This window comes from Anomalospiza imberbis, chromosome 4 (assembly GCF_031753505.1).
Source record: "Anomalospiza imberbis isolate Cuckoo-Finch-1a 21T00152 chromosome 4, ASM3175350v1, whole genome shotgun sequence".
NCBI classification, from domain to species: Eukaryota; Metazoa; Chordata; class Aves; order Passeriformes; family Viduidae; genus Anomalospiza; species Anomalospiza imberbis.
In genome coordinates, this window is record NC_089684.1 from 14,650,503 (window position 1) to 14,672,818 (window position 22,316).

General features: G+C 41.9%; 1 protein-coding gene across 2 annotated transcripts in view; it reads right to left on the minus strand.

The window, feature by feature from the left end:
• Positions 1-14,316, minus strand: part of FNIP2 (folliculin interacting protein 2) — a 50,541-nt gene extending 36,225 nt beyond the window's left edge. For both annotated transcript variants that reach the window (XM_068187190.1, XM_068187187.1), the window contains exon 1: positions 13,918-14,316. In XM_068187190.1, the coding sequence (XP_068043291.1) occupies positions 13,918-14,012 (95 nt within the window). In that variant the 5' untranslated portion in view covers positions 14,013-14,316. The remainder of the gene's footprint in view (positions 1-13,917) is intronic.
• Between the last annotated feature and the right edge of the window lie 8,000 nt (positions 14,317-22,316).

Below are 22,316 nucleotides of genomic sequence, written 5' to 3' on the forward strand. Positions count from 1 at the left end.
ACATAGTTACTAGTTTCACACAAGTTAGGCGGGATACATTGCAGATTAGTCACGCAACAAGTGAAGGAAGGTATTATTTGGAGCACTGCTCTTTCTTAAGAAAGATTTTCCTGAAGAAGAAGTTCAGGTGGAGAAAAATAAAGTTCTAGGTATCAAATCACTGTACAGAAGGGTCACTTTTTTTAAGACTAATTCTATATGTTCCTCTATGAAATCCAAAACAGCATTGGATATATTTGTTCACTGAAAAGCTAGAATTCCACAGATTCCCTGCTTAGGAAAAGACAATATACTGGACTTTTGTAAGGCTGGAAGCATTTTTTCATCATCTTTGTTGCTACAAAGCAATATCATCACAAACATGCACAAAAAATGACAAGACACACACACACTGCTAATAGAGGTTAACAAACAGATCTACGTAAGTTGGAGTCACCATAAAGTGGACACATCAGCTTTCCATAAACATAAAGAGCAGCCCATTAAACCAGTGCACCAACTCAACTTCTCTAAGTTATAAGGAATCACTGCTCACTGGCTTATCTACAAGTCTGAAGTTTGGGAGTTAGCTTTCATAGAGTATCTCAGTAATAATGTAGAAATAAAAAAAATAAAACCCACAATAAAACAAAACCCTAATTAAAGAAGACACCCAGCAAGTACATTATTTGAAGGAGGACCACATATAGCACAGAGACAGCACTCTCAGTTGCTAGCTCCTAAAGTGGAATTCCTCATTAGCAAAAAGAAGAGCTAAAGGCTTGTAATTGTATGAAAAAAGGCATACATTTAATTGTGTTTTACCATTAAGAAAAGTGTGGTTTTTGTTAAACTAGGTCTTTAAACAAAGGAAGGTAAAGTCTGCATTAAGGTTAGCACCTTAGATCTACCACCTAGTTCTTTCCTCCATACAGAAAGCCATGCTTAGTTTTAAACAACTTTCCCCTTTCCATCCCACTTTCTGCAGTCATCTCTATAGCTTCCAACAGTCAGGAGAGCTCAGCTGACCCAAAGTCAGTCAAGTATTTTGCAGCAGCTGTTTCAGAGTGATGATCTTTATCATTTCAAAAAAATGAAAATTTGCTTGTGATTTAACACGCTTTAGGATTTGACTCTGCTCCTTTCCCTGTTTATTTTTTCAAGGCACCTGCAATAACCAGCTTCCAGCTTTCACTGGAGCCAAACAGCAGCGGCCATCCGGGAGCAAGCAGTGCTGGGTCCGGCGTCTCAGCTGCGTGGCCGGGCACAGGTGGCTGGGTCGGCCAGGCCACCCCACCTCCTCCGGCACGCAGCGCTGGGTCTCAGCTAATGCATCATTCCCGTGTCACTTGTTCCAGCGGCGCCATGTGACTGGGCCAGTGGCCAGGAACACAGCTACTAAATACAGACACTGCCAAGGCACGTCTGGGAACTGCCTCTGCCAGAAAATGAGATTAAGAGAAATCCTTTATCCTGCTTCTGCCTTTCCCCACCTTCTCTTGAACACAAGGAAGAACTACACATTGCACATCTGTCTGAAGGAGAATTTTGAACAAAAATGCAAGGCAGAATCTGGTATTTATAACACTGTACTGCCTCTTAGTCCATTGCAATGCTGTATAAAAGTACTGACAGATCTCAGACCTTAGTATCTCCTCCATAAGTGAGCAGGCCAAGACAGACATCGCCACACCTTAGGGCTAGTATCCTGAGGCATGGGTTTGGGTTGCCAGCTCTTTCCTGTTCCTTCTCCCTCCTCTATAAAGCCCCATATTCTATATTTTATTATTTTTATTTAAGGAAGATTCTGTATACAGCTTTTAAACATCTGTTCAAAGGATTAATTTCAGAATATGAAAAAAATTACTAAGAAAAAATGCTATTTATTGGACATAAGTAAATACATAGATACAGATAGCTAAACAATGCCTCGTGTTTAACATCCCCCCCCCCCCAATTTTTTCTAGCTAAATGGAAAGTATTTTTTCTGCTATAACACACACAAACACCTTCACTCCAAGTAGCCAAAAACATCGTATGTTAACAGCAACCATTTCTTTAGAAATTTCCTCTACTTCTACTATGAAAAGGCTGCATGCACAAGAGGGCTTTGTGAACTGCAGAGGATGTGGCACTTTCTCAAGCTTTACAGACAGAAGTTTAGGGTACTCTCTCCAGCGGTACAGAAAGATTGCAAATCCCCATTTCTCATCATTGTTCTGAACACGCAATCCCAGTGTACAAAAGAACACGCTCAAGGAGGGCTAGAGGCAAGTGCTATCCAAGGACCCCATGGCCCTCTTCCAAGGGAAATTGCTTCAGAAGGGGTGAGTTTCATCTAACCCAAAAGCACAAACTCAGCAGTATCACTTCACTTAAAAAGAAATTAATATTTACCTCCTAAATTCCTATTCTATGAAAAGATAACACACGTGGCTCTCTAACAGTGCTGAGAGCTGAAGCAGCCCAGTTTTTTGACTAGCTAACATAATATTGGCAAGACCTCTGTAAATGGTTATGTTAAACTGTTGTAAGAACAAGATGTGTTTTGATCCTTCTAAAACAGAGATTGCAGCTGAAAAGTTAGTCTGCAATAAACAGGAAGAGAAGGAAGAAAACCTAAGTTGAATATTTATGAGAAAGTACTGATTTACCCAACTGGCAAGAATATGGGAAAGAACACATGCACAAGTAGCCATGCTTGATCACCCAAAAGTTGCTACACCATGAACAGCAAAATCCATTGCCTCGGTCTAGATGAATGCCAGGAAATCCTGACTTAGATTGAATGAAGTGATAATATGGACGGATATAACGTCAGCTCCGGCATTTTTCACTAGTTATAACCAAAAATACATTTTGCTCCTCTTGTTGTTATGATACTTTGTCTATTCCATCCAAAACACTTATTTAACTCCCTCTTGTAGATAGACAGAAAGCAGCTTTCTAGTAACTAGAAGTGAATCTTGAAGGCATACACAGATTTATTTTCAAGTTTCACTGGAAAGGGAAGGAGGAACTACACCTTGGGACCATGTGCAGAAGATCATGGCAATTAAATCACTCATACCATACACCTTCTCAATGAAAAAGACTACACACAAAACCAACCCAACAAACCACAGTCCTGCAGCTGACTGGCATGGGCAACCTTGCTGCAAGCCACTATGCTAAAGACTTACGTTCTGTTTACCACCAAGTGCGTAGGACTTTGCACGTATAAATAGTCATTAAGGTATGAAACAGTCTCCCCTCCTTAAAGCAGGCCAACCACTCTAAACTACTCATATAGGATCCCAAACATTTTCTCAAAAACACTGGTATTATAGTAGACTTAGAAGTTTATCCAGTCAGGTTTGTATGTAATTACGGCTGACCACACCCAGTAGCATGCTAGCGTTTGGCTGCCAAGTATCAGTCCATCAATCCTGAAACATTTGAGCAGAAACATAAAAATCACACAGAAAATTCAGTTGCATCCTTGTCCTGCAGTAAGAATGATTTGCACATTGATAGATGCAAACAAATTTCAGTCAGCCATCTAATGTAGCAATTATTTAGACAAATTAGAAACCTTCCTCCTTACAAGAAGGTAAAAATTGGTCAAGCTCCTTTAGCATTCCCCAGAAAAACACTGTACAAGAAAATCCTTTATAACAGACCTGATTTACTCCTGAGGTGAAGACTACCAGACAGGACTCACTAGAAGCCATCCTAACAACTACATTCAGGACAACTTCCTTTAAATACAAACAAAACTTTATTTTCACTTTCTGTCAAAACAGGGACCAAGGATACAACTCTGATGAAGACTACAGTCAACTTCTAGTGCTTCAGTAATGCAAACAAAAAGCCAAAATCGAATCAAATTTCAAGCAAATTTCTAGTTTGCATGCCAACACATTTCAATACAAATACAGAATTATTTCTTTAAGCAGTCAACAAAGTTTAATTCATAGGTTCAAGTCATCTTTGGCACTCCACAGACGTATTTTGCTTAAAAATAAAGAAATTAGACAGATGCATTATCAACGTGCACCTGGGTTCATTAAGTTGACTGATTGTTCCAAAAAACTCACATTCACTACAAAATGCATTGTTTGCATTTTCATCTTCTTTGCATACCTATCCCTGCACCCATTATCCAGTTCTGCTCTACATAAGCATTTTACAGCATTTCCACCACGTACTATGATAAAGTGACAAACAGAAACGGCTATTTCCAAATATCCGTTACTTCCCTAGTTCCATTCAAAAGCATTCCAAAATAAATCCCTGTGTGTAAGACTGCTTACAAGAACTTCTGAATACAAGAAATTTAGTACCTGAACTTTTTTGAACTCAACTGTACTGTGATCTAGTCCACAGGAGGTGACTGACATATCCCCAAGTCTCCAAGTAACAAAGTCATTAGGCATTACTTACCCACTCCCTAAGTTAGAATTGTGTCTGAAATCATTTTAGTGCTTTGTAAGCATGATTTATATGCACAGGCAAATCTCACAAACACCTTTATATGAAGAGAGGTTTCATTTTTCCAACTCTTTACCTTGATGTGATCTAGAAACACCTTTAACAGCTGGGAGGGCAGAGGTTGACCTTCTGAAGCTGTTTCAAGTGGCTAACACAGGACAGCAGCCCTCCTCCAGGCTAAAAGCCAAGACCAAGTAGGAGCTAAGATGCATGTCACTGTGGTAGTCTGCTAAGTGAAGTGGCCACCAGATCCCTGTTCTTTATTCCAGCCTTCTCAACACAGCTGAGGATTAGCCCTCCATAACCATTCCTGCATGGTGTGACAGCTTAACACAGACTACTGTAAGAAGAGCTGGTTCTATCACTGACCTTTACACAGACACAACTGAGAACACTTCAACACTGTTCTATCAATGCTACTGTGGAAGTGACAAATGTCCAGCCAATACCCGATTCCAGCACAGAACAGGAGAATGCAGTAGCGTCTTGTAACATTGGAGCCATTTACCAAGACCAAGCCTCCATATGCATGGACTAACCCTGCTGCTCCGCAGCTGAGTGAAGTGGTTTCTGCACCAAATTTCCTCTTCCTTACACCTGCACCTTCCTTCACAGCACCTCATATGTCTCCACCCACCTTGTTCAACCCAAGCTGTTAAACAAGACAGGACATTTCAGAAACAAAAGGCTCATGACATGTCCTATAGAACGATTTGTCCTAAAAAATACAATCCATTTTAGAGCGCAAGTTAGAGAGCAGGTTGTTAAATGTGAAGATTTTAAAAGGTCATTTAGGGGGGATGTGAAAGGAAAGGCAAGCAAATGTGAAAGACACAAGCACTCAACTGTCCAGCAACAGTTGGACAAGCTCATGTGCCCCCATAGAAAAAAAGAAGATACAACAAAAATTTGTCTGAACATAAACTAATTTCTGTGAATTGCAGATTTCAAAAAGTTCCAATAACTGTCTTTTCCAGACCACAGGGTCTTAACATTATAACATTACATTCTGTAAAACTGTCCACATTCAGTCAAATAATAATAATTTAATAATAACTTGCTCAGAACTATGTATTCAACAGTTTGTACAGCCTTCTCTCTGGGGTTTCCTTCAAAAACTTTATCTAATGTACTCTGCTTAGATTTTCTGTACTCCTGGAGCTTTGTATTAACAAACCCAACCCCAAAAGTTGAGCAATTTCAGGTGTTGGATAACATCCAGATTCAGAATTCAGTACAATTACTCTGCACAGAAATTTAGAGCACTGAGTTCATTCAAGCCTCTGTTTTCTTTCACAAAAGTTGGTAAACTCAGTGAAAATGAAAGCTGAGTTGTTATTGTAAGAAACTTCCCAATTCCATTATAAAAAATTAAGTACTACTGTGTTCAGATTTCTAATTTGAAAGTGCTAGCACCAAATTCTGACTGCTAGCGCTTCTATTTGAAAAATAAACAAATATTGTCAATTGTCTACTTAATACAGCTGATTTCATTAGCACATCTAAAATTTCACTCAGCACCTTGGAGTAGAAAAGTTGAGCTGTATTGCACTAAAGTGAGAGCATCCTGCAGAGAAAGCTCCATACTGATTCAGTAATTACATCACACACAGCTCAAATTTCACTTCAGCAAAGTCCATGGAAGCAGAATCATGACTCAGTTTTAACAGTAGCAAGTGTGATGTAAAAGCCCTCATGCCCGTTTATCAGTACAATTCTATGAACCTCACCACTAAGAGAACTGTACTGACTGACCACAGACATTTCAGCTGCTGGTCAGGTAAATGCACCTGCACTTGCCCTAGTCAATGTGGGGAAGACACAAGCAGAACTCATAAGCTCGTCCTCTCAGTGCCTCAGAACACTTTGTCTTGTAGCCTGCACAGGAGCTTGTCTTGTGACCTCAGCCTTGCACATTAAAATATGACATTACTAAGGTGTTCGAGTGACAGACCCAGACAAACACGGCAAATGGAGTGACTTGAGAAACGCACTTAAGGTGGAGAGAGAGCAGAGCACAGAAGAACCCGAGCATGAAGATTAAGATGCAGCATAGGCAGAGCACACGCAGAGGAGCTGATTTGACACAGGCAAAGGTGAACTGCCCTGTCCATGCCTGTTAGTCAGATCAGCAGTAATCTGACGCTATCACAGGAAGAACATGCAAAAAGTGCAGACAGGTATTTGCTGTCTTCACGTGAGCACCCCATTCAAAGTCCTCCTTTTCCTGCTTATTCTCTCTAGCAAGCCTGTTAACCACAACCCTACAGAATTGCACTCCTCATCTTATGCCTAAGAAGTGTACCCATGGAAACCTTCACACAGCAAATACTGGTAATTAGGACAGCCTAAGAACATTCTTCTTACAGCACTTCATCTAAGCTGCATACAAGACAACAGTGTGCTCTTAATCAAGGATGCACTTAGAAGTAACCCTTGACAAATATAAAACATAACACATGACTCCAAATCTGAATTTACTCTTCAGAAGCTATCCATGAACATCACTAATGTGCAAAGTACATGATGAAAGTACATGATTGTTATTGTCAGAAGGAATTCTTAAAGGAACAGGTACATCACCAAGGTTTGTAGCACATATACTGAGTATTAATCCAAAGAATTTTCTTTGCCAAGGAAGTCCTCAGCAGCTTCAATAATGAAATGTCAGAACAAGGGATTATCTGTATGAGAAAAATTACTCCGTTTTCTGTCCCTCCTGACCCCAGCTCCTGTGTCACATGCACTCTCTGACGGCATTTGGTCTGCTGTTACTCACAGCTCAGACCAAAGCAACAGCTGAAAGCCCCTACCATGCATTGGAAACACCTACATCCCACAACCTCAAAGTGGGATGACATGATGACTAATGACTAAAATATTTTCATGAAAACTCTTCCTTCCCCCAAAGTGTAATAAAGCTATTTTGCAACTTTAACTTAGTTATTATAAGAAAAGTTACAAAGTTTATGTAAGTTTACATGAAGCCACCCGCTACTGGCAACAAAGCTCTACATCAGTTTTTAAAATGTTTCTCCACAAATTCAGCTTTTATGAATGCTTGTCCACATTTTTCAGCCCGAAGCAGCTTTATTTTCTCATTCACATCAAGCCATTTACAGGTAATCCCTTACAGCATTAGCATCACTGTGTTAAATTGCAGTGTTTCCTGCTTTAAGTGGTGCCACCAACAAAGAAAGGTACCTCCAAGGCTTTCTGCTGCTACTATTCCCCAAATCACTTTCTACTGAGCATAGTATGTGGCATAGTACTCATCCAGTTTTGGACATGTCAACAGCAAAAGTGCCCTAAGAATAAGGAATCAAGCATCTACTATCCAACTGCACACCAATTTAAGAATCAATGCATAGAACTCCATGGATAAGTTATTTGTAAATCAGAAATAAGCTAACCTACAGGCAAGAATGCATCTTTTAATGGAATTAAATAATCAAGGTACATCCATCCCTCTCAGAATGTCAGTAGCTTGTGCATTTCCACACTTTTTTTTGTAATTTGTGGCAAAGAAAATCCAAAACAAAAATCAGGGTGTCTTCTTGCAACTTTAAGAGAAATGGAGCTAGACTCAGAGCAAAACTAGAGCAAACCAAGAGGTTGTTCAGTGACAGCAGTGTTTAGGGGAGGGGAAATCCAAACAACTAATGTAGAAGAATGGCCTTAGATCATGCAAAGTTCAAAACTAGAGGACTTGGCCTGTTGTTTGAAGGCTTGTTTTCCTTCAAAAAAGCCCCAGGCTGGAAGTGTGGTTTCCACGTCAAAAGACCATACTTTCAATTACTTCTTGTCTAAGCTGTTTTTTTTTTTTTTTTTTTTTTTTGAGCGAGACTGTAATGAATCTCTTTCTGCAGAACTTATCTTTAGCTCACTTTATGGAGTAGACTAATGCCAGCGCAAAGGTGTAATACTGCAGCCTAAGGCTCACATTCAGCTGTCTGTGAAATGGTGTATGGTTTAGATCTGCTCTTTGACCTGTCCTGTCCCTGTCCTGTCCCCATGCTCAGGTCTGGCCCTGGCCTGGATTGCCCTTTTACAGCATATAAAACAGTTATTTTCTTTCAAATATTTTTCGAAGGGTTTACAGCCAGATGTATATGGATATTTCCATGTATGAAGATGTACATGTGCGCAATGTAGGGTTATTTCTGTGTGGATCTCTACAAAACTGCAAGAAGCTCAAGAAAAAAACCCGTATTAGGTCACAAGAACATTCCGAGGAGTGTTTCATTTGAACAAACTGAAATACAAGCAGACTCCAATCTCACTACCGCTTTCTTTCCTTTTTCAGAAGGTGGAACATTGCCAAGCTGGTAATAAATGCTGTGAAATAATGCTTAGCAAGTAGGATCTCACCAAGCATTTCAGCACTATGACCAAAGGAATCACTAGTACCAGCTGCCAAACAAATGATCTCATATACCAAAGCTAACAAACTGTTACCAGATAGATATCCTGCAGCTACAACATGACATCCGTTCCATTAAAGACACCAGAAGGTGATACTTAAAGCTGAAGAAATAGACTGCATGCAAGTTTCAGACACAGCTGAAATAACACAACCTTTTTAAAAAAAAAAACACATAAAATGAAGTTATTCCCTATTTTACAACAGTCCTTCACTACACATACCAATATCAAAGAAATTTAATCACAGGTTTCAATGCAGAAATTATATATTCAGCAGTGAAGCAGTCTGCCAAAAACTCCAAGACATTTATTTTCATTAAAAAAACCCAAAACCAAATCAAACTATCAAAGACTGAAATTAAGGTGAAGTCTGAACCCACAGCTTAAGGATAACCTCAGACTTTATGTTGAAAAGTACAGATGTGAAATTTCTTCTAGAATCAGGTAAACACAATTACAGAAAATCTGCTATCAATTTAAGTAAAATCAAACTATCTGCAACCCGTATCAACTTCCTTTAGGCTGCCCTCCAATACCTTACTCAAATATATGCTTAGCACTTGAGACATTCTAATCTAGAGATACTATGTGCTTATACGCTCTGCAATCCCTAAAACTTAATGGACTGTTGAGTGGGCAAGGAATTGGTTGGATGGCCGCATGCAGAGGGCACTGGTCAATGCTCAGAGTCCTGATGGATATCAGTGACAAATGGTGTCTCTCAGGGAATATTGATGATGGAACTGCGTGCACCCTCGGCAAATCTGCAGACGACAGCTGTGCTTGTCTGCACACCTGAAGGATGGGATGCCAGCCCAAGGGACCTAGACAAGCTCAAGAAGTGGACCTATGGCAATCTCATGAGGTTTAACAAGACCAAATGCGAGGTGCTGCACCTGGGTTAGGGCAAACCCTGGTATCAACACAGGCTGGGGATGAACAGACTGAGAGCAGCCCTGCTCAGAAGGACTTGGGGATGCTGGTGGGTGAGAGGCTGGACAGGACCCAGCCAAGTGCACTTGCAGCCCAGGAAGCCAAACATGCCCCGGACTACATTAAAAGCAGCGTGGCCAGCAGGGCCAGGGAGACTATTCTACCCTTCTACTCTGCCCTTGTGAGACCCCACCAGCAGTGCTGCATCCAGCTCTGGGGGTCCCCACCACAGGAAGGACATTAATCTGTTGGATCAAGTCCAGAGGATAGACACGTGATCAGAGTGATGGAGCATCCCTCTCTATGAGGAAAGGCTGAGACAATTGAGGCTGTTCAAGCTGGAAAAGAAAAGGCTTTAGGACAACCTAATTGCTGCTTTCCAGTACCTGAATGAAGCCTACAAAAATATGGAGAGAGAATATTTTAAAACACATGTAGTGACAGGACAAGGGGGAATGGCTTCAAATGAGGAGAACAGGTTAATATTAGATATTGGGAAAAATTCTTTACTGTGAGGGTGGAGAGACACTAGAAGAGTTTGCTCAGAAAAGTAGTAGATGCGCCATCCCTGTAAATGTTGAAGGCCAGGTTGGATGGGGCTCTGATCAGTCTGGTCTAGTGGAAGGTGTCCCTGTCTAAGGCAGTGGTGGTTGGAACTAGAGTGTCTTTAAGGTCTCTTCCAACATGAGCTGATCTATGATTCTACTGAATACATGACCCTGGTAGCACTCCAAAAAATTGTACAAACTATGCTAAACCAACCTTGTAAGGGAAGCAACATTTGATAAGGAAATAAGAAGTTATAGGGGAATTTAGCCACATAAATACATATTGCTTGCACACAAAGTAATTAGGGTTTTCCCAGAGCCTCAGAGGCTAAGAAGAAATATATTCAATTACAGCCACTCAAGTGTCTCTGTTGAAAGGGCTGTGTGTATACACACACATACATCTTTACAAATGTATTACACACATAGATATATATTTTTTCAGTTCAGGGAAGCAAGAAGCAGCGGTAAAAAAAGAGAAGCTCAAGTCTGTGTAGAAAACTGCTAAAACAAATGTAATATCTCACTAATACACATCTGTTCTCCAGCTGATTTATAATTTCTCTTTTTGTAAAAAAGGAATTAAGCCATTCTATAATTCTAACTACTACCCTCTACCACTTCATATTTCCATTATCTTGAAGGGAGGCCAGCCAGTAGAAAGTCCTACTTTCCCAACAGCTCTATATTAGCATCTACACCTCTTGTTTACATTCTTCTCACCCTGCAGGTAAAAGTTGTGCTCATGTGAACATGTAATGCAGCCCAGACTAGCTCCACAGAGGGCATTAATTGGTGCTAAGAACCTGACACCCACACTCTATGTGTTCTGCAGTTTTACTTTTGACCAGCTGTAGTATGGTCCCAGGGACTGAATACCCATTAGTGGTTGGAACACACTTTCTAATTTTATTCATTCCAACAGGAATCCAGTTTATGTACTGAAGCCACTTGGCTTTGTGAGCGAAAGTGCAGTTAGTGGGACAATTTAGAGGTTTTCTTTAAAAGAGCACTCCTGAGCCAAATTAATATGTTCATATTCATTCACCCAGGAAATAATTTCCTGTGGCTCCACATTCATCTATAGGCACCATGTCTCTTGCTCTTTGAGGATGTGCCAGCTCATCCCGTAAGCAGCATGGATCTTAAAGCTTGATGCTTCCTTCAGAACCGAAGCAGTGTGGACCTCTGACCAAGATTTAGCTCCCATTAAAGGAGAGTATGCAACAGAAGGAGCATATGCAGTACTTGTTACAGGCAAAATGCAAGCCTGGTTGATAGCCCTCTGCAACAGAACTTTTCCTGGTGTTCCTTGGAAGACTAGAAAACACAAAGCTTCCCAACAATGTAGCTGAAAAGAGTTGTCAAATCACATTCATTTGAGGAGGCATTGTCTACTAAAGAGATTTTTGGTGATTCCTCTGTTGCTCAGGGTAAGGAGGGTGTGTGAATACACTTAAGCTTTCAAGGCTTTCATAACAATTGAAAGTCCAAGGATACAGACAGTTATTGCTCTCACAGGGCTTCTTAACAGGGCTAAGCACTCAAGACATATTGAGTGTGAAGGGACCTCACTAACCAAAACCTGGAAGGAATAAAGCTAACTAAAAATCCTTAAAAAGACAGTATTGTCATTAGAAAACGATTCTGCCACTTTGCAACCAACATTGACCAGCAGTACATCATTAATACAGAAGCTACCAAAGGATTATGTTTCCTATTTAGATCAAGTCACATCTCTTCACTCAGAGATTACTGTTGAACAGAAAGTCTATTAAAAGCATTGCAGCAAAGCTTCTCAGACCCTGAAAGTATGCTCTTGCAGACCATGAACAGATCACTGGGAAAGAAAGAAAAAGCATTACAGCATACTTAAGAGTAGTAAGAAAGAAGCTTAATATTAACAAGCAAAAAAACCTCCCTCCATTCACATGTAAAATACTTCAAATAATTTTATTAACCTCAGGTGCATCAAAAAAATCAGATAGAAAGGGAATGAGGAAAAATAGAGGATAAAAAGAGTGAAGGGTACCTACAGAAGTATTTTCATTATAATAGCTTTTCTGTGAAGCATCACATCATTTAAATGTTACTCAAACTGAAAACCAAGTGTGGAATATCTTACCCAAAAAACAGGAAGAAGGAGAAAGTACAACCCCTAACTTCACTAAGTACTCCAGATGGAATAATCTTACTGATTTTAGGGGGAAATGCACTGTGCAAGGAATCTGCCTTCATGGAGATTCTTGATAATCCAATAACAATCCAATAATCCAGAACTAACAACACTGATCTCTGACACAGAATATTTTTAAGTGCAATGCAAAATAATAGTCTAGAACTGTCAGTTTCAATGTGGAAAACTGTTTTCTTCCACATTAAAGGATATATTTAACTCATAAGGTGAATAAGTGCTAAAAGAAGTAAGTAGCAGTTACACAAAAGTAATCTGTGGTTACAAGTGCAGCATATAGACTTTGCACCTTCATAAAATTCACCAGATTTGTTCTTTAATATGAATGCAGCTCCAATACTGTGTCAAATCACTTTCAAAGGAATCACCTTGTAACCCAAATATATTGTCATTTTCATCTTACACTATTGTTCTCCATGATCTTGTAACTTTAGCCATAGAAATGGTAATATCCCACACAGACCATCTTTGAAATTACAATGGTTCCAAAACTGTGACTTTCACACTTGGCACGATGGCATTTTGTGGATCAAAATATTGTCCACTGCTCTCCCTCACCATCCTTAGTCGTTTCAGCGGTTAAAGCTCAGATTCCAATTCAGCCCTGTGTACCATCAGATCACAAGACCAGCCAACTCATGCCGCACAGAAAAACAGACACAGAGGTTACCGGGCACGCATGTGATTGTCACTGTGCTCACCGGGCCGCTCGGTCCTGTGAGCAGCACAGATGTCACACGAACAAAGCTCCAAAGCACCAGCCTGAGCAAAATGCTGTCCCCGAAGGTTCAGAAAACATTAATAGTTCAATATTACACAGAGAATCAATATTATATAGAGGTTATACACATAAACACCGAAGCAGCGATAGCTACTGAACCTCACCTTTCAGCACTCACGGTATCAAAGGCGGGGCAGTGAAAGGTGCCTAATGCTTAGCGGGTCACCAGACTGCGCACGTGTATTTAGGTCACAACAATAAAGCCGTTTCTGAATTTTCCTGTGCTGATAAGACCCGGGCACGAGTTATCACATCAACCGCACACAAACGCCAGACAAGGGGCCGGCGCCTCTCCCCCAGCGCTGCCGAGGGGCGAGCGCCCCAGGCTCCCGGGCGTGCCATCGCCAACTCGAGCAGAAAATGGCTGAGAGATCCAACGAGAGGGAAAGGCGGGAGAAGAGCCACCCCGGCGCGGCCGTGCCTCCCGCCGCACCCCCTTCCCACCGGCCGCTCCCCCGGAAACTCTGCGGCGAGGGACCTCGCGGGGCTGCGGCACACCTGCGCCCCACGCCGGCCTCTCCGCGGCCTCGCCCGCTGCCCCGCGGGGCAGCCCCCGGAGCCCGCCGCCGCCCGCCCCGGCTCACCTGAAGGCGGGCCCCTCCCCCGGAGCCCGGCCGTGCGGGGCCGCCGCGCCGCCGCCCCTTTTGTTGAAGAGCTTCTGGAGCAGGGTGGGGGCCATACCGCCGCCCCGGCCGGCGGCGGCCCCGCCGCGCTCCTCGCAGCGGCTCAGCGGGCGGCGAGCGGCGGCGGCCGCGGCAGCATCCCTGGAGCCGCTGCGGAGCCGCCCAGCATTCCGCGGAGGCGAGGAGAGGCGAGGAGAGGCGAGAGGAGGCGAACGGAGCGCCGGGCCGCTCAGCCGCCCTGCTCCCAGCGGCCACTCGTCGCCTGACCGAGAGGCCGGGTGCTACCGGCCGGCGGCGCTGACACCGGCCGTGCACCGGGCAGGGCAGAGCAAGGCAGCGCTCCCCGCGCCGCCGGCACACCGAGATGATGGGGACGGGGCCGCGGTGGCGCCGCGCCGCGCCCCTCGGGCGGTCCCCATTGGCTGCGCGGCGCCCCCGCCCGGCCCCCAGCACGTGGTAAGGCGCGGAGGCGGCCTTAAAGGGGCCGGGCCGGGGGGGAGAGGAGTGCGCGGATACACCGAACGGCAGGCTCCGTGTAAAGGGGCCGGAAGGGGCCTTAAAGGTCATCTAGTCACAGATTGCACTCCCATGGGCCCCTCATCTCCCACTAGACCAGATTTCTCAAAGGCTTATCCAACCTGGCTTTGAATACCTCCAGGGTGGGGCATCCACAACCGCCGTAAACAGCCTGTTCCAGCTCCTCACCACCCTCACAGTAAAAGATTTCCTTCTAATATCTAACCTAAATTTCCCCTATTTCAGTTTGAACCCATCATTTCTTGTCCCATCACTAGTTTTGCCAGAGAGTCCTCCGGCTTCCACGTAGGCCCCTTCAGGTCCTGGAAGGCTGCAAAGAGGTCTCCACGCAACCTTCTCTTCTCCAGGCTGAACAGCTCCAACTCTCAGCCTGTCTCTGTATGGCAGGTGCTCCAGTCCTCTTAACCTTGTGGCGCTCCTCTGGACTTGCTCCAACAGTTCCAGCTCCTTATGCTGGGGACACCAGAACTGCACGCAGTTCTCCAGGTGGGGTCTCACCAGAGCAGAGCAGAGGGGAAAAATCACCTCCCTCCACCCACTAGCCACTCTGCTTTTGATGTAGCCAAGGATTTGGTTGGCTTTCTCAGCTTCAAGCACACATTGCCAGTGTATGTTGAGTTTTTCATCCACATCCACACATGGATAATGTCTCTTCTACAATACATTTCTCTGCAGCTTGAACAGTGTTTGCGTATGTATGTGTGCACACATGTAAATGATGTGTTTGTGATTTACAACACAGTATTTGTGCAGTGAGGGAAGAACAAAGCACTGCCTGCATCAGAAAAGGCTCCCTGCTTGGGCTGACAGCAGAATGTGGTGTCCAAGTGTCCTCCCACCCTTCTCACACCAGCCAAACCCACAGACTGACAAAAATCCATTGGGTTTCAGGAAGCTCACATTCCTTGTTTTGCTCCATACACCAATCTGTCACTGGTCCAGGAAGATTTTAATGGGATTTTCTCCTTAGACAGAACTAGAATATCTGTAATGGAGAAATCCCTGGTATATAGTTGTAGAAGTACTGTGATTCCCTCGAAGAATCTGAACTTTTACTTTAGTCTTTGATCAGGTAAGCAGCAATATTTTTGCAGGATTGGGTCTGCTGGAATGGTGCCTATTTTGACACAGATCTATTCTATTAACAAATAATTAGATGGGGCTACAGTATTTAGGTATGGCAAGAGAACATGACTTCAAATGCTCTTTTTCAACCAGCTAAGTCATTGCACATCGTGGTGGAACAAAAACCAACCAACCAAATTCCCCCAAAACCCCAAGAAAAGCAGAATCACAATTACTTCCTGCTCTTTTTAGGAAACTGGAAGATGAAACATGGAGAATATTGGTTATTATAATAGTTGTAAAGAAACATTACAATAGTTGTCTGCAAACTCAGCATCCAGTAGTGGTAGAAGCGGTGGAGAACGTATTTCGGAGTCAGCCTTTCACTGTCTAGAGAAGCTGATTTCTCTTTAAAATAAGAGGTGACTGTCTACTGGCCTAATAATCTGATCAGCTGCACCCTTGGTGCAACACCTGACTGAATCTTGTACGGCTCAACTGATCCTGTACGGAGGTCCATTCTCAGAAGGACTTCAACCACTTCCTCTGTGAGACTGCATACCCAATCTTTCAGCCTGGATGTTGTTACTGCCCCCAGTTATTAGAGTCAATCCACTCAAACAAAGCTGAAGGACAGAAGAGAGAGGGTGTGATGATGACAGCCTACAGAAAGCTGAATAGCAGGGCATGGCTGGACAAGGTGAAAGACATCATAGTTGACACAGTAATCAACACAAATAAGAATCTAGGCATCCAGCTCCAGAAATAATCACTGAACTGCATTTCTCAATGAACAGTCCTGAGAAACTTAAAAGTTGTAAACACTGTGGCTGCCCCTCTATGGTCCAACAGTGTTAGCAAGGAGTGCTGACCAGTGGAGACGGAATCAGAGGCTAACAACCAGTCATCTCCCAATGTCCACACCACAAACATTTTACATTTTATATTTTATACAAGCATTTTACCAGGCCACTTTTTTTGGACTGGTTGCAGTCTGGTCCTGTCAGCAGAATGCATGTCAGTGAATGTGTTTCTGAAAAATATGTAGTTTAATTTCATCTGAAAATGATCCACTTTGTATGCCTGGATGCTACTCCAAAATGTGAAGCAAGACAAAGTCAGTGAAGACAATTGGGATACTCTCTTCACAAAGAGCAGTGTAAATGCGCCCTACCTGTTGGCTGATGCTCAGTGCAAAATTAGTTCCCAGTGTGTTCTGTTAATGTGTGTGACCATCACTACTGAAATTGATAACAACATATTAAAACACTAGTGTTCTGAAGGCTATTTCTAAAAAAAGAAAACAAAAAGGGAAAACAGCAGAATCAGCAAAGCACTGCAAAATAATTTTCAGAATGCACTGTCACACCTCAAACAGAGTTGGGCTATAAAGAACACCTAGCAAAGCCAATGCAGTGATTTTTCACCAACCCCAGAGTGCAAAACAGGAGCAGATGTAAAGAAAATGGCCGTATCAGCTGTCAAGCAAAGATCATTTACAGCAAGATAGTGTCTATAGCCCTTATTCTTCTAGGAAATACAGGAAATAAAAATGGCATTTAAAAATCAAAAACTGATATTCTGTCTGAGGGTCAGATTCTTTATGTGCAGAGAAAGACAATTTAGTTGTTTAGACTTCAGTCAGAAAAGGAGCCATAATCTCCGTGCAGAAATAGATGAGACCTTGTTAGGAAACTGAAAATACATAAAAAGGATCATTCAAATCCTGGCATCACTGAATGCTTGGAAAAGCATATCAATGTTTCATAGTGTATACATCTCTCTTTAAAATCTTCTCCTGAAAATGTAGCCAGGTTTAATAGCCAGGACAGGCAGGATTAAAAGCCAAGTCTCCTAAGGCACACTTTGCTTCCCCATCACTTACACCTGGATGAAATGTTGAGTTCCTTTATGGATACTTTCCACTCTGCTCAGTCCTGAATGCACAAATCCAAAATGCTCCTAAACCTCTGTTGTCAGAACTAGGTTTTGGAGGTACTGCAAAGAGAAGCGAGAAGCCAGAACAGGTAAACTCTGAAGATTTAACAGAAAGTTTGGTAACCCAAGATGTTTGTTTATGATATACTGCTTAGTGCGGTAATTCATGTGTTTAGGTTACATGAACACAGGTAAGTCTTGCTACACTTTGCAACGCATCAGCAACATTTTTGATTCTGTAAAATAAATAAAATCCAGTTTTAATGCCAATTCAAGCATGCCAAGTAAAATGTGATATTAAGAAATACCCAGAATTATTCTCTCTCCATATTGTTATTATTACTATTTAGCACATTAAATCTAAATTACTCTCCATAGAGGATTAAAAAACCTATTGTAAAATGTATTTCACTTTACAAGCACAGACAGAGACTGACAGAAAAGGAAAGCTTGGGCTTGCAGCCCCCTGCAAACCGGCTTACTCATCCTTCATTGAGGCATTACATAAGTTGAGCTGTTGCTGCAGCAACTTTCCCCAGCCCCTGAACAGAGCCACAAAGGTGCTGCCATAATACAGATAAGTAGTTTCACTGTCTCTTTATATGGAACACACATTCAGTTAGAAACCAAAGAGGGTTTGAAGGGAAATAGTAATTTAATTGTTTAAAAATTCCTGGGAAATCTTGCTGTATATTATGAAACATTTAATTTTCAATAGTCTTTGGTGTTAAAAGCAAAGAGAGTGGCCAGATGAGGAATGTCTTCTTTTAATCACCAAAATATAAATATCAAGTAATATAGAGAGAATTGGATTGTGTGAAGGTGGTAAGTACAGTCCTCTGGAATCACTACTGTACATAAATATCTTGTCAAATTTCCTAAAGCAAGGGTACACTACTTTTTCCTTCAGAAGAGCCTAAAAATTTACATACTTGTGAACATTCAAACACTTGTTTAGAACCTGGTTTGGTTCCTCTTCTCAGCAAAGCTCTTAGCAGTGTTAAATTGTATTTGTAAGTCTCCTGCCCAGGACTCCATCCAAGGACTAGCTGGAAATCGTCATGTCCCAGATTTTCAATGGTGAAATCCTCCATGGGCCTTCCTATTTGCTGGCTGCACTCTTGTCTTTAAGTCCATGCAGATATAGTTCACCTGGAACTCCATTTTACCCACATTAGGTGCAGACCAAAACCATTTTCTACATAAGAAAGACTGCAGTCATTATAATTGTTATTTCAGTACCTTTTGGTGGTAACTGTGATAAACATGCATTTACATGAAATTGCAATAATATCAGGACATACATTTGTATCAAAACTGAGGACAGAAATCTAGCAACAAAACTGATATCCTGCAATGCTGCAGCAGTGACCAGCAGCTAGCTGACACTTTGGGCCTTTCCTTGAAAGCCATGGCTTCCACTGTTATCAAGAAGTTACAGGCACCCTCTTCCATGCCTCCTCACATCCTGAGGTCCTAAGCACTAATCTGAATATTTGCATCTAAAACGTGTTTTAAGCAGACCTAAAATATATAGCAAAAAAGTCCGCTTATTCTTGCTTGCATCTTAACCATTTCTTCAGGAATCAGCATATCTGAAAGTTAGTGACAAGTAAATGCATGACTTTATTTTCAGTTTCTGTCATGTCATCTCTGTGTGGAAAATTTTCTTTTTAAAACATCCTCAGAGAAGAACATGTAGTTCTTTCATTGTTTAACATTGCATTTTAACTAAGCTTAGAGGAATCTGCACTAGTTAGTAACTGCTCAGTATGAGTTTAATCTGGGCCTTCTTTATTCAATTTTATGCAGAAAAAGACTTGGTGCAGGTGGGTAACAATAAACCTGATGGTGAAAAACCAGATTAATTTTTCCTGTCTCGTGTGTTTCTCATGCAGGTGACATGCTTGATGTGCCAGGTCACATGGGAATAGCACACGATGCACCCTGTGTGTCTCAGAGCACTTGGGAAGGCTGAGTGGCTGCTCTATTTTACAGCCAGCAGTGAAAGCATCCTTTCCAAGAATGTTTGCATGTTGGGAGCTTCTTGATAGCTGTTCTGAAAAGCTGATGAGGTATACATTTCAATTGCTTGTCAGATGGATCCCATCAGTACTGCATCATATTCTGAAGCTGTGGTTCAGTCCAATGAAAACCTCACATATGATTACTTCTGTACAAAGCAAAATGGCTTTTAATATCCTTAGATAAGGCAGTCCTGCACTGAGCCAAAGCACTCACTTTCCAGTGGAATTAGCATATTCAAGTGTCTATTTTCCTTACAGTGTCAAATACAGATTTAAAGGTGAAAAAAAGCAAGAAAAACAAAACCAAAAAAAATCCTAGTCTGTATGTATACACATTTTCCCATCTTAACACAATCTGCAGCAACTATAAATAATCTTTATTTTGCAGTTTATTCCTTTGTGAATGCAAATTGACAGGCTAGAATAATTTTGAAATAAATCAGCTTATTGTGTATTCCATCAGACTACCCATTTTAGAATTACATATGTATTTCTATGCATTTATCAATTATTACTTGCTTATTTAGTCAGCTAAGGAGGAAGAGGTAAAACCAAAGATTTTATAACAGGCTGATCTTTGAGTTTAATTAGGCTAGAGGGTCATACTCCAGCAAGTATGATGTACTTGGTAGAAGGGAGACCTGTACTTGAAGCCATTTGCTTCAGGAGTTTAGGGCTCACAACACGTTTATCTGTTGATAATACTCAAACTACTTGACTGGGTAGCCAAACTTGTATGAGTGGAAAAATAAATATGTGAATCAAAAAATTAACAGTTCAGTTATAGTGAGTATTTTCAATGTACTGTTTTACAGGCATTTACTACATAAACTATTGAAAGCGTCAAAAGATAAGAGGTATTTTGGTGATGGAAATATTTTAAAATTACAAGATCACAAAGGATTAGAAGATCACAGGGGTGATTTTACTGCTTGAAAAGAGATTTTAAAGGACTTTATAATGGAAGTCTGACTTTGTAAGAGGTTGTTTGTATATAAATTCAGTGTATAATTTAATATATTAATCTGAACATGAAATCACTCAGTAAATTCTTGACAGAAGTCACATCATGCTTGTTTTTTACAATCTGTCAATGACTATAAATTAATGTGAAACTAATTGTGCTACTGCAGTGCTTGGGAGATATTAATTCAGCTCACATATTTTCCAGAATCTCCCACTGACACTGAGAAAATCACTTGAATTCTCTCTTGTTCAGCTCACATCTCCAAATTATCACGGAGATGCCTCTTTCTTTGTACCTCTACAGTACCTTGCACATAGGGACTTCCAAGCAACTAGTGTAAAAAGAATTACTCATCCAGAATCTAGACTATTCCAACTTCACCAGCAAAAATACCCTGTAGGGACTGAATATGTCTACTCCTGGAAGAATGAATCACTGCTTCTTCCTGAGAGGAAGCTGCCAACAGCTCTTGCGGGGGACACACACCAACAACACACACTTTACTCTGCTGTCTGCTACAGAAATCTCTTATAGACTCTACTCACTTGGCTAGCAACTGACTCACTGAGATCATAGAATATTTTAGGTTGGGAGGGACTTTTAAAGGTCTTCTAGTCCAACCCCCCTGCAATGAGCAAGTACATCTTCAATTAGACTAGGTAGTGCAGACCCCTGCACATCCTAGCCTTGAATGTTTCCAGGGATGATGCATCTGCCACCTCTTGGGGCAACCTGTTCCAGTGTTTCACCACCCTCATTGTAACACCTTTCTTTTATCAAATCTAAATTGACCCTTCCTCTGTTTAAAACCATTAGCCCCTGCCATATCACAACAGGCCCTAAAGAAAAGTTTGTCCCTATCTTTCTTATAGGCTCCCTGAAGCACTTAAAGTGCTCCATTAAGTTCTCCGCCAGAGGCTTCTCTTCTCCAGGCTGAACAATCCCAGCTCTCTCACCCCTTCCCCAGAGAAGAGGTCCTGTAATCATCCCTTCATCCCTTACATGATCTTGGTGTCCTTCCTCTGGACTCACTCTAACAGGTTGTCATCCTTCCTGTGCTGGGGACCCCAGAGGTGGATGCAGCACTGTGGGTGGGGTCTCACAAAGGTAGGGTAGAAGGGCAGAATGATCTCCCTCACCCTGCTGGCCATGCTGCTTTTAACGTAGTCCAGGATATGGTTGGCTAACTAGGTGGCAACTGCACATTGCTGGTGTGAGACCAATACTCCTACACCACCCCACCTCATCTATGCTAAGTGTAATGATAAAAATATCTCAGTCAGTGACCGTGGCCAAATGCCTCATGAATTACAGATGACTCAAAGCTTTGGTGGCCTCTGACATTGGTGGAGCATGTGAAATCCCTGACACAGCTGCATGACCTGGCTCAGAGAGAGAAATGCCTGAGTGTGGTTCCACTGATTTCTCACAAAGTGTTCCCAGATGGTAGCAGATGGCTTTTCCTTCTGTTAAGGGTTCCCAGATGCAATGAGTTACAGCACTCCATGCAGATCACCTCTCCTACCCAACATCTGTGCAGATGTGTGGGAATGATTACAATACAGTATAGACACTGCAGTTATTAATATCAAGGCTACTTTATATTTTCTTTCAGTCTGGGAATTACAACTGCCCTCTGACACATCCGATATTGAGAACATACTGAGATGAAAACTAGCTTGATGAAGCTCAAGTCCAAACATATAAACATGAATTACAGGAGAAAGCCTTTGGGGAACACAATGAATCAAAGAATGAGAGGTTTCTGGGATGGATTAGAGGAGTCCAAGAAGTAAAGAGGCTCATTTTGATCAGCAGCATTCCCA